This window comes from Misgurnus anguillicaudatus, chromosome 22 (assembly GCF_027580225.2).
Source record: "Misgurnus anguillicaudatus chromosome 22, ASM2758022v2, whole genome shotgun sequence".
NCBI lineage: Eukaryota > Metazoa > Chordata > Actinopteri > Cypriniformes > Cobitidae > Misgurnus > Misgurnus anguillicaudatus.
In genome coordinates, this window is record NC_073358.2 from 7,256,197 (window position 1) to 7,269,666 (window position 13,470).

At 40.4% G+C, this 13,470-nt stretch overlaps 1 protein-coding gene across 1 annotated transcript in view; it reads right to left on the minus strand.

The window, feature by feature from the left end:
- Positions 1 to 2,703: 2,703 nt before the first annotated feature.
- tbcelb (tubulin folding cofactor E-like b) overlaps positions 2,704 to 13,470 on the minus strand; it is a 32,094-nt gene continuing 21,327 nt past the window's right edge. The window contains exon 9 of the mRNA XM_073860889.1: positions 2,704 to 6,572. Coding sequence (XP_073716990.1) covers positions 6,248 to 6,572 — 325 coding nt within the window. The 3' untranslated portion in view covers positions 2,704 to 6,247. The remainder of the gene's footprint in view (positions 6,573 to 13,470) is intronic.

Genomic DNA, 13,470 nt, shown 5'->3' on the forward strand with positions numbered 1-13,470 from the left:
ATACTTTAGCATGTTTTCGGGTTCGTTCTCTGGAAGTCGCGTTGGTCGACCGCATACGTCATCAAGGTTTAATTTTTCGGGTTTAATTTCAGAAAAGCAACCGTTACATTTCAAGGTAAGAATGAAACTACAATGATTGTATGTCTTAAAAGAAATAAATCTTAATTTTCTAATGTATTTAACTGAATTGTGAGAACCTTGATGATGACGTATGCGGTCAAGCAACGCGACTTCCGGAGAACGAACCCGAAAACATGTTCAGGAGGTGTCCGGCGGAACTGGCACGAATGGCCACCCTACGATACTTAAAGGGATAGTTCGGCCAAAAATAATATTAAACCCATGATTTACTCATCCCCAAGCCGTCCGAGATGCATATATCCATCATTTTCCAGACTAACACATTTTCAGTTATTTTAGAAAATGCCTTAGATCTTCCAGGACTTCACAGTAAAGTTACGGGGTCCACGTCCTTCAAGTCCAAAAAATTTGCATTTATCCTTCCCCAAATAAATCCAAATGGTTCCAGGATAAAAAAAAGGGTAATGTATATTTAAAACTTTATAAACAAAAATAACTAGCTTCTGATAATGCTGCCATCTTAGACTCCTCATTATTCAGGAGAGAGTATTAGCGTAGTGTACGCACTTTTCTTAGTGACATATGACAAATGCGGAGGGCAGGGGCACAAAGCAGCAGCAGAGAACCCTCCGATAACTGCGTCCGCTCTCATCTTAAATTCGGACGTGACTAAAATGCCAGCGACGCTGCGTTATCGGAAGCTAGTTATTTTTCGTTTATAAAGTTTTAAATATGGATATTTCTACAACAACACACCGTGTGGATTACCCTCAGAAGGCCTTTGTTTATCATCCTGGAGCCGTTTGGATTTATTTGGGGAAGGATAAATGCAAATTTTTTTAACCTGAAAAACGTGGACCCCGTAACTTTACTGTTAACGACTGGAAGATCTAAAACATTTACTAAAATAACTGAAAATGTGTTTGTCTGAAAACTTATGGACATATGCATCTCGGACGGCTTGGGGGTGAGTAAATCATGGGTTTAATATAATTTTTGGCCGAACTATCCCTTTAATACAGGTGTAAATGGGGTGTAAAATGTTTTGAGCTCATCCACTTTTGACCACATTTAGAGGTAGTCAAAAGCGCATTCAACCGGATTGCTTTTGTGGTGTAAATGCTCATGTGGTCGAGAAGCCACAAAGGATACTCTCCACCTATTGATCTAACACGTGATGTACTGAGTACAATGTTTTAACATCTTGTCCTGACTTCTAGCGTGAACCCACAGTGTCCAGCTCAGTCTTTAGACCAGTGTTACTCGGCAAGCTTTAATTTGGATATTGGATATTTGGATATGTAGAATGAATCACATATTAAAGGAATATTCCATTTTCTTAAAAGAAAAATCCAGACAATCCACTCACCACCATGTCATCCAAAATGCCGATGCCCTTCCTTGTTCAGTCGAGAAGAAACCACGTTTCCTGAGGAAAACATTGCAGGACTTTTCCCACTTTAATGGACTCCAACAGACACCAACAACCAACACCCAACTCAACACGTAACATGTTTTTTCAACGGAGTTTCAAAGGACTATAAACAATCCCAAACGAGGCATAAGGGTCTTATCTAGCAAAACTTTTTGACAAGAAAAATAAAAAATATGCTCTTTTGAACCAAAGCTTTTCGTCTAGGTCCGGTCCAGCGCGACCTAACGTAAATGCGTAGTGACGTAGGGAGGTCACGTGTTACATATATAAAACGCACATTTGCGGACCATTGTAAACAATAAACTGACACAAAGACATTAATTAGTATCAGTTGACATACAACAACGTAGGAACGGTCCTCTTTCAACACACTTGTAAACACTGGGGCGGAGTTTTGCGTCCGTCCTCTGTGACCTATTGACGTGATGACGTATTGCGTGGGGTCACCTGGCGCATAACGACCAGATCTAGACAAGAGGTTGTGCTTTAAAAGTGTATATTTGTTATTTTTCTTGTCAAAAATGACAATCGTTTTGCTAGATAAGACACTTATGCCTCGTTTGGGATTGTTTATAGTCCTTTGAAACTCCGTTGAAAAAAACTGTTACGTGTTGAGTTAAGTGTTAATTGTTGGTGTCTATTAAAGTCCACTAAAATGAGAAAAATCCTGCAATGTTTTCCTCAAAAACATAATTTCTTCTCGACTGAACAAAGAAAGACATCAACATTTTGGATGACATGGTGGTGAGTAAATTATCTGGATTTTTCTTTTCAGAAAATGGAATATTCCTTTAAGTCCTGTAATAATAAAACAAAAGTTAACAAAGAATTTACCTAACACACCCTACTAAAAATTTAGCTAAGACCAGCATAAGCTGGTGAGCTGATTTGAGCTGGTCTCCCAGCTTGGTTTTTGCTGGTGTAGCAAGCTGGTCTAGTTGTGTTTTGGTCACTTTTTAAGCTGGCCTTGCTGTGTTTTGGTCCCTCTTTAAGCTGGTCTAGCTGTACTTAGCTGGACAGGCTGAAAGACCAGCTGACTTACCAGCTTGCCCAGCTTTGCCAGGCTGGAAGGACCAGCTTAGACCATTTGCTGCCACCTTAAACCAGCTACCAGCTTATGCCGGTCTTAGCCGGATCCTTCAGCAGGGTAGACAGAGAAAGAAACATTAAAAATCAATTACACCAAACCCATACCAGTGTTTTATTTATTCTAAACATCTTTCAATATGGCATTCCACAGAACAACATATTACAATACCATTCGTTTTAATAACACAAATCACACAACTATTTTCCATATTAGCATTCGCGTAATCATTAACACTGAAAAATTACCCATGGCACAAGCCAACGGCCCGCGTTACACTCTCATGATTATACAGATAAGCACAATAACAAAGTAAATATGTCAGCACCTGCTCTGTTAACAACATTGTGGCATAGAAGCCAGATGTCCTTTGGGAGCAGAACAGAGAGGATCAAGTGTCATTACCAAAGCCAAAACACAATGAGAACAAAATATGAGCAATGAGAAACGTGTAGAGACACAAGCACAGATGAAAGACCGGAGAAAGGACAGCAGGATGTGAACACGCTATAGTTTGTGAATCAAAGGAAAACAATGCAGTTCTAGTGAGGCAAAATTTGTATGCAAATTAGGTCATTACAAAGCATTTTGGGGATCTGCGATTGAGAAAGAGAGAAGTGTGGCAACAATATAGTATAATAAAAGTCGGACAAACTATGAAGATCAAACTACATTTTTTTCGATAAAGGACAATGCTAGGATCTATGAGCAAAACTGAGTCATAAATTAAGACTTAATTTGGTTTTCTGTCATAATAACAAATGATCAATGTGACATAATCCGTCTCAATGACCAAAAACATCCATGTGGGCTCTTTTTCTATCAATAGGGATAATACATATAACCTCCTTAGCTTATCTTGAACCCCTAATGGTTTCTGAGCCCCCTGTTAAACACCGTCCTCTGGGATTGGGTTCCATAGGGACAGTTTGGTAACTAGAGAGGGAGTCTATACTATATCAGTCACTCCGACATTAGAGCCATTCTGCCGGGAAACGGTATGGGAATGAACAGGACAAGCCCTGGTAATACAAGCCCTGAAATGTATAGACTAAAATATGCTGAGCAGGGTCTAAGTTTAACGGCAAAACATAAATGGGAAAAATCTATAATTTACATATGACTGTCCTTTAATGTCTCCATGAGATTATAATAGATTAAAATAATAAAATAAATAAAAAATATTGAACAACAGGGACATCAACAAATAAGTCCACATTGCACAAAACTGGGGTCCCGGGACCACCAGAAGGCTCCCTAGAAAATTTAAAAGCAAAAATGGTAAAAGTCTACTATGTGTAGCCAAATATTTAAGAACGGAAACGATATGCTGCCTTTATAACATCGCATTTACTGTTCATCCAAAACAGTTTAAATGTTTCTTTATGTCTATGGCTGTGCACCATTAGACAAACCTTATAGGTCTCCTTCTACCAATATAAGTCTCTAATGACATATACAAACCCAGGAGGGTTACAGGTTTTTAAGTGACCCTGTTGTAATTTAAGCAGATAGGAAGTTACTTTGTGGCTGGTGTTACATCTGAGGTTTACTTTCTATATGGCCTCTGTTAATTCTTGCAACCAGACCACTTTAGTACCTCACTGCTGCATCTTAAAGGAAACACCACGTTTTTCAATATTTTACTATGTTCCCACCTCAACCTAGACAAAACAATACATCCCTATTTTTTTCAATGCGTGCACTTAATCCCCGCACAGCGCGTCGTAAACGCGTCAGCACCTAGCCTAGCCCCATTCATTCCCCAGGATCCAAACAAGGATGAACCCAGAAGCCACCAAACACCTCCATGTTTTCCCCATTTAAAGATTTCTCCACTTAAAAAAATCACCACGTTTTAGTTTGTACCACCATACTTACGCATGTAACTACTCATGTATCAGTCTTTAAATAGGGAAAACATGGAAGTGTTTGGTGGCCTCCAAACTCATCCCCGCCTGGATCCCAAGGAATGAATGGGGCTAGGCCAAACGCCAACACATTCACAAGGCGCTGCACAAAGATAAAGTGCACACACCGAAACAAGATAGGTATGTATTCATTTCTCTAATCTGAGGCAAGAGCCCAGTAAAACATTGAAAAACGGTGGTGTTTACCTCTAAAGGTACAGGCAGCATACAGGTACAACTGTTGCAACTTCATGCTGCTTTAAAACTAGGCAAGGTTTGTTGTCTTGGTCTGACTGCTTTAAATACAAAGTCAATAAAGTGATCGTATGCATCATTCACAAACTTTATTTCTGAACGCCACAAGTATACATACCCAGCCACAACAAATGCATGCTTTTAAAAGTGACAATATGAAGAAAGCGCAATGAATTTAGATTTAGGCCCTGTTTACACCTGGTATTAAAGTGATAGCTCACCCAAAAATGAGCATTAATTCACTTAACATCATGTTGTTACAAACCTGTATACATTTGTTTTTTCTGAGGAAGATATTTTGAGGAATGTTTGTAACCAAATAGACCACAAGCCCCATCGACCTTCACAGTATTCTTTTTCTTACTATGGATGTCAATGGGGCTTCTGATGGGTTTGGTTAAAATAACTTCATTTGTGTTCATCAGAACAAAGAAATTTATACAGGTTTGTAACAACATAAGGGTGAGTAAATGATGACAGATTTTTAATTTTGGGGTGAACTATCCCTTTAAGATGCATTTTGGTCGATCGAATCACAAGTGGATGATGATAAATACAGGTGTAAACAGGGTCTTTCAACCACATACAGAGGTAGTCGAAAGCGCATTTGACTGGATTGCTTTTATATCGCCAACTGAATGGGAACCTGTTTGTCTCATCCACTTGTGATCCGATTGACCAAAATACCCAAAATCCACATTCAAATCTTAATACCAGATGAAAACTGGGGTTTAGACATAAATGGCAAACATTATTGGCTGCTAGATTTGAAGTAAAGCTTTTTCCATCAATCCTACAAGTCTGCCACTTATATCTCACTAAGAATACATTTCAAAGTCAGTGCGTGTCCTGTTCTTGGTTCGCTTTTTTTCTATAATTTACAGTTCCACTCATGGCAATTTCTTTACAAATACGCTAATTATATCCAATATTTGCAGTTTTTCCTATAAGTGTTATGAACATGGTTCAAGAATCTAGACAGCAGGACCGAGAGCTTATATTTAAACAAATGTATAGTGCGTATAGATATTTGGGTATACCTACCTGAACACAAGAAAACTAGGTGCAAGGAATCTGACTATGTAGTTTGTGAAACTAAATATATATATTTATATGGAATTTGTACTTTGGTTTTTTGTCATCAAGACTCCTAATTGGTAAAAAGGTGCTTTATACACTTTAAAAAGGTATGGGGTTGTGGGTAATTCCTGAGAAGCAGTCTGATAAACGAACAAAAAAACTACTGTGAATAAAACTTTTTTAAAAGTCCACACCATTTTTTAGCATTCACACATCTGAAAACAGCAAAAGGGTTTTATTCAGATCCAAGGGTTTGCAGATAACCAGGTAGGCTTCCTCTCTCTGTTGTAATTCGCAACACTGATGTACCGTGTCACTGCACAGATGAAATCCCTTCTGCTTTAGCTACCGAGAAACATCTCAAGCGCTCCTCGCAAACGATTGATCTGATGGTTTCCGTCACTGTGTCTTGGGCACCACCAAGATCTCATCTCCATCCCGTATACTGTAGGAATGAAGTGCTCTACCTCCATATTTGAGCTCTTGGGGATGTAGCGCACAGCCAAGGTGACGGCCAATGTAGTACATGCGCATCTTGTTTGGAGGTAACTGGAGCACGGATTTTAACTGCTTCTTAAGGTCGGCCACCGTTTGATCCAGTCTGAGCTCCAGGGGCTCTGCATGATCTCCAAAACGCAAGTCTACCTGGACATGACAGGGAGGTCGCAGGTCCACCTCTGCGAGCGGAGCCAGGCGACCGTAGCGTGCTACCAAAGTCTGGTACCTGAAAAAAAAAAGGAAACCGGTGAGGACAGAAAATTACAACTTAAAGGGACACTTCACCGAATTGCATTAAGCTTTGTATCGTTAGAACCCCAGTCATGTTTTTGAATGGTCGTGCATCATTCCCTCAGTTTCCCCTGAGACGGGAGAAATACAGATTTCAGTTTTGCACTTCCTTCTTTCAATGATGTAAAAATCGTAATTTTGCATCATTGAAAATAGGAACTGCTGTATCTTTGTCGAGGGTGTAAGGGGCCAGTCACACCAAAAGCGCTTTAAATGCAAGGCGCGACGCACTGCTCTTTTTTTTAAAAAAAACGCGGCTTTTCATATTGCTGAGCAACCACCGAGTCAGCGGTCTTGTCAATCACATATTGAGGCGTGAGCGCTCTTTGGCTGTTAACTGTCATATTAGCAGAAACTTTAAAAAGAGGGCGCTTGCTCTGACCTTGTTTGAGGGTGAGAGGTGCACAAACACACGCAGGAGAGAGTGAGCGAGTGGAGTCCGGTTCTTCAAAGCAACTGTAAACTTCCCTCACCACAACGTAAGGCCCCCCTCTGCCCTCATTCAATTGGACAATGCAAAGACGCGAATGACGTCGGGCGCTTCTCCGCTCTCAGCGCTCCTTCAAAAACGTGTACGCGGCAGGCGGCAAAAAAACGCAAGGCGCTCGGTGCGCATAAACAGCACGCAAACGCGCCCTGCCCATAGAATATCATTCAAAAAAGGCGCCTGCAACTGCCATAAACGCTTTTGGTGTGACTGGCCCCTAAGACTACAAACACTCATTCCTCATTTTTCCAAGGTGGGGGCTATGGGTGGGACCAACTCACGCTACAGACCTATTACAGATCAGTGGATGGGACTTACGAAAATATACGAACACAGACGAAAAAAAACGATCAGCCGCCATCTTTATGCTAAGCTAAGAGACGTTGTGGAGTGAGCCAGACTTCATGTTACAATAATAACGGAAGGTAATCGATATGATATGGAAGAAGGTGATTTCGCAAGCGTGAAGCTCTAATACGCTGTTCGTGGCACCTTTATGAGCCACAATACAGCAAAGAGCTGAGGCAGATGGAGGAACAGAAGCACGAGGAGTAGGCCGGAGCCTGGGCTTCGGCTGCGTAGAGAAGCTGGGGAAGACGCCGCAACCCTCGGCCTCTGCTGCGTAGAGAAGCCCGGACTGGCTTAAGCTTGGACGGACTAGTAATACCTGTACTCTCGCTGTGTGCTTTCTATATAACATTTCTGCATCAGATCAGGATATGGACGTTTGTTTGGTGAATGGTCACGGACAAGAAGAGGTACTTTGCGCGTGTTTATTTCACAGACGTGTTTCGGCTAAGTGCTGAGCCAGCGCGTCTTTGGAGTATACATATTGTGCGGTGGACGCGTTGTGTGCAGGATGCGGCTTTTTCTTCTTTGGGAATATACGTGTTTGGCCAAGCACTTTCAAAAATAAATCAGAAAATGAATGAAGCTTGCTCCTACCCAAGCTTCATACTGTTTATGGACAGGGGCGTCCTGGATACATATTTTAGAATCCTTAACTGGAAGCGACAGCCAAAGCCTGCAGGGATAAACGGACATCTGACTATAGAGTAAGTGTTTCTATTTTCTTTGTTTTACTAACGTGGCATTTATGTACACAATAGCATATCTGAGCGGTGTTCCGATTAATGGGAGTTACTTGCAGAGCTGTGCATTGTGGTGCATTGTGGGAGTTGTAGTTTCCATACAAATGCGCTCTTTAAGTCACGTTCTGTCTTTTCTCGGTCAAATCACAAAATTCAAAATTTATCTTACATTTTGACTACAAATATGACCCACTTTCAATAAAGATTAATGTTTCTACCGTTGAAATGGCCCTTTAACATAAGTGTCGGTTCAAATGATGGACTCGCTTAAAAAAAAAAAAAACTCAAATACTGAAGACAGGCCTCTGAATTGAAGCAGGAACCATAGTTTGTATGAAGACCTGCTTGTGCATTCGTGTACCCGTTTGTGAGTTCGCAAAGCACACTGGGTAGTCGAACCGTGAGAAAGTTCTCGCCGCCGCCCGTTCACCCTACCTCCCATCCCGTCTTGCCGAAGGATTGTGGGAAAGATAAGAGGAGATCGGCAGGAACAATTAAATAAAATCTCCACAAAAAAGTCTTTTAGCTTTAGAGGGCTACAGTAACCGACACAGCCAATCAAAGTAATTTCCCCAGTCTGTCCAGAACAGTCTATCCACAATACAGAGCCTGAGCCTGGGTAGGTGCCTGTGGCTCCCTGCCTTCGCCATGGGAATACTGCCCTCTCTATACAAAGTGCCACTCTGTCTGAGAGAAAGAACAGTCTCACTCAAGGGTCTCATTTAGTGTGGCTAAGCTCCTTAAATGAAGGCGAACGGTGTTCGCTGTGATAACATAGCTACCTCGGATTCCTCGAAAAGTGCCTTAGATCAGTCAATTTGATGAGTCCGGACAGTCGCCATCGCCAAGTTCATTGTAGAGCCATATACAGCGAGGGTACTGTAGATACAGCGCTCTTGGTCTTGTTTTTTTTTTAGGTTGATAATCTGAACTTAGATACAATCGCCATTAGCTTACAATGTAGATATCTGATATGTGGTGTATCTACAACTTAAATACCTCATCTGACCTAATCAAGTACTTGAGTGTAATTTGGAAATAGTTGTATTCAAAGTAAATAGTACGGCATTCACCCTGGATAAACCCGGGGTAAGAAAAACTGAATATAAAGGCATAGTGAGTTATTAGTGCATTTATAATCCGTTTTACAATCTAATTATTAGGACTAACAACAATATGTGACCCTGGACCACATAACCAGTCATATGGGTGCATTTTTTTATCTAAAATAAATAAGCTTTCCATGTGGTTTGTTAGGAAAGGACAATATTTGGACGAGATACATCTATTTGAAAATCTGAATCTTTAAAGTTGTCCAAATGAATTCCTTGAACACACATTACTAATGATAAAACATTTTTGATATATTTATAGGAAATGTACAAAATATCTTTACTTTATATCCTAATAATTTTTGGCATGAAAAAAATCAATAATTTTGTACACATATACACATATGCGGTGTTTAAAATCTCACATTTTTTATTTTTTACACAGTTTACAGGGTCTTCAACTTCAAGGGTCAGCTTTTAAAAAGAATTAAATATGATGCGGGCCAAACTTTTACCTCTATTGTTACCTTTTATATTTTATTTATTTATATAATATAACTTATGTTGTTTTTGTTACTTTTAGTTATAAGTCACTATATATATATATATGAAGAGTTTGGTTCCAAAACGCAATAAATCCATTTTGACAAATTTCGGTAAAAACGTGTTTTCTATGCCAGGAGAGTGACAGGATGAGAACCACTGTTTTCTGTTACAAACTTTCACATAGCATCTTTAGGTTATAAAAACATAAAAAATTCTAATCCATAACCTGATTTTCAAAGATTTATTATAAAAACTAATTCTTTTTTCCACAAAATGCAATAAATCCATGACAGTTTTTTATTTCAAAATGCTATAAATCTATTAAATCAATGTATAAATGTGCATTCATCTTTACCATTTTATATTTATTTAGTTGACTAGTGGTATACAATGATTAAAAAATAAACATTAATGGCATTAACCAAAACACTTACTTTGTTATATTAAGAACACAATGTGTTAGCACGAGAAGCTTGATGCTGTCTGGAGAACAAGCAACCGAGTGCCTCTCGCGGAAATTATTAGCTGTTGATGGCTTACGTTTCTTTCCCGTCACAGAAAACCATCACAGGTTTGGCAATGCTATTAAAGTATTATTTTGTTTTGTTTGTTGATCACGAAGTACAAAGTAGATGAGGAAAACTAGGACTCCGTGTACTCAGCGCGCCGCCATGTTGGTTTACATTGCGTGAATGGTCCGCTGTAATATCAGAAATGGATTTATTGCGTTCTGTAAAAAAGGAGAAGTGGCGTTTGTCGCATTTTGGGAAAAAATGGAGAAAAGATGACAGAATATCACGGCGGGTATTGGATTTTGCGTAAAATTAATTATTTACTTTTAACTACTGACCTGATATAATACTGATTTTGGCAGTAACAAATTTTTTTCAAAAATGGCGTTTATCGCGTTTTGGACCCAAACTCTTCATATATATATATAAATCATACATTTAAAAAAATGTATCCAGTATTTTGCATTTTAATTACTGAAAACTCATATTTTATTTTTTAACATTTTAAAGACAATTGCAATTTAACATTGCAAGAGCCAAATCTTAATAGTTCAACTATGAACATTGCAAAAAAAAGTGCACTTGTAAATAATCAACATATGTATTGTTTGAAAGTACAGAGTTTCACGTGAGCATGCGATAGTTTCATGTGCCCATGCAAAAAACTTTATTTAATTTTTGATACATGTCCCTTTAGGGGCTCCGTAGTAAAGCACTAACTGTAATGCAAACTTCTTTAGTTTATAATTGTTTAACTTCTGTTACATTTTGTTAGTATTCATATCATTATGAAGTAATTCATTTGTTAAATAAATGCCGCATTACTGTGCGTTCACACCAGATGCAGAAGAGGCAGCAAAACGCGCTATTCGTGTGTGGTTGGAAGCTTGAAAATTTTGGGGCGGTTTCCCGGACCAGGATTAGCTTAATCCAAGACTAGGCCTTAGTATAATTAGGAAATATAACTAGTTTTAACAAACATGCCTTACTAAAAACATTACCTGTGTGCATTTTGAGGTAAAACAAAGGGCATTGATGTGTTTTAAGATATGTAAGTGGAAGTTGTTTTCAGTTTGGAGAGTTCTTAAAAGTGTTTAAGTCTAGGACTAGTCTAATCCCTGTCCGGGAAACCGCCCCATAGAGTTTACTCGCTTCATTCACGCGTGAAATTCTAGTCATTCGAGACATTCACGCGGAAATTCGCGTCATGGGAGGGGCTTCTGCGACTCCGATCGCTTCCTGTAATCACGTCACTACTAGAGCAAGCTCCTGATTGGTTAGCGCTGCGCGATTTTCTGCAAAAGTTAAGTTTTTTCAACTCGCGCGTTTCCCGCGGCAATGCTGAAATCGTAACGGGCCATCCGCGCGTAACGGGCCATCCGCGCGTAACGGGCCATCCGCGCGTAACGCGCCGCAGGATGCCTGTTCGCGTCTTTGCATTGACTTAACATGTAAATCACTCGCGCTTGCCAACCCTCTTTCGCGGCTGGTGTGAACGCCACATTAGCAGAGAAACAACAGCAGGAACAATTCAAGGCTGATATTTTAAGTTCATAATGAGAGAAAGCGAACTATATGCAGCTGTCGGCTACGTTAACACATCCAACCAATCTAAATTCAGCTATTTTTATCATCACTGCAATAAATCTTTTGGTATTTTGATTAGATAATCATGAAATATTAAGTCATTTAGGGCGCACTCACACAATCCAAGCCGGACCGAGCTCGGGCGCGTTTGACCCCCAAAGCCTGGTTTGTTTGACAAGTGTGATCGCTCTGTTCCGCGCCCGAGTTGCAGAGGTGGGCCGGAGCGCGGTTCACTTGGGCTCAGGCGCGGAAGGCTGTGGTGTGAGCGCATTCGCGCCTAAGCGCGATTCAAAAGGTGAAGACGTCAGCTGCGCGACCACTCACCTTCATCTGCCGCCGTAAAAACCTTTTGATGCGCGCAGCGGGGTTACGTGAATGTCCGAGCTGCACACGTGACAGATCAACTAAGCAATATGATGACATGTGAGAGGGCTGTCTGTAATCGCGCACCAAACGACTCCGGGTAAAAAACACAGACTTATCTTTACGGTGGGTTCCAGTGTTAAGGGAGAGCTTTTCTTCCTGCTTTTTTCAAAACAAACGCATCTTAATGACGAAAGCGCGCCCGGACTCGGATCGATAAAAAGTACAGTGTGAGTGCGTGCACCATGGGGGAGAAGGGAGGGGTGACAATCGCGCTGGGGCATGGTTTGGTTTGGTTTGGATAATGTGAGTGCGCCCTTTAAAACTCTCTTTTAAAGGCGGAGTGCACAATGTTTGAAAACCGCTTTGGAAAAGAGAGTCGGGCCGACTAACAAAACACACTTGTGGCCAATCAGCAGTAAGGGGCGTGTCTACTTACCAACATCCTTGCCGGGGTTACGTATGTGTGGGGCGCGTCTGTCAAAAGAAGGTGCAGATTCTATTAGGGTAGGGGCGTGTATGTTTAGGTGATTTCACATATCAACATTGGCTTTTAAACATTGTGCCTCCGCCTTTATGTATGTATCTGCTGTTTCAATGTCCTAAACCTCTTTTAGTAAGCATCATCTTCCTAAATTACAAAAGATCTTGCCGTATTACACCAGCCCTTGACATCTTTAGCATTGACATCTATGATGATGAATGCTAAAGAGGCTGAAACCTTCCTCCATTAATATTCGTTTATCACACAATCTCTTATTGTTCTTCAGTTGAATTTAAGAGCTTTATATGAGCACTTACATCCTTCCTCTCTTGTAGGCCCCAGTGGTGCCCTTCTCCATCAGTAAGTTAACAAGATCCAAGTCTACAGTTACTCAAAGACATTAAGACCAATACTCCCTTTAACATAGTTCGCACTCTCATCCTCTCATCCCTTTATGTTTCACCTCTTCTGAGTCTCCTTCTACTCACAGGGAAGTTCAACGTGCCATGCACACAGCTCAGGTTTAAGTTACCTCAATGTATACAGCTCCTGCAACCGTTATACTGCCTTTCACTTTCCTACCTAGACTATAGCTTCATTCACATAGAGATTACCGGAAAATTCCCAAGTTGTCCTGGGAACTGCACAAATAATACTACCTTCATTGCCCACTGAGTATGGACATATATTAAATAAAACATGAAGGCATTG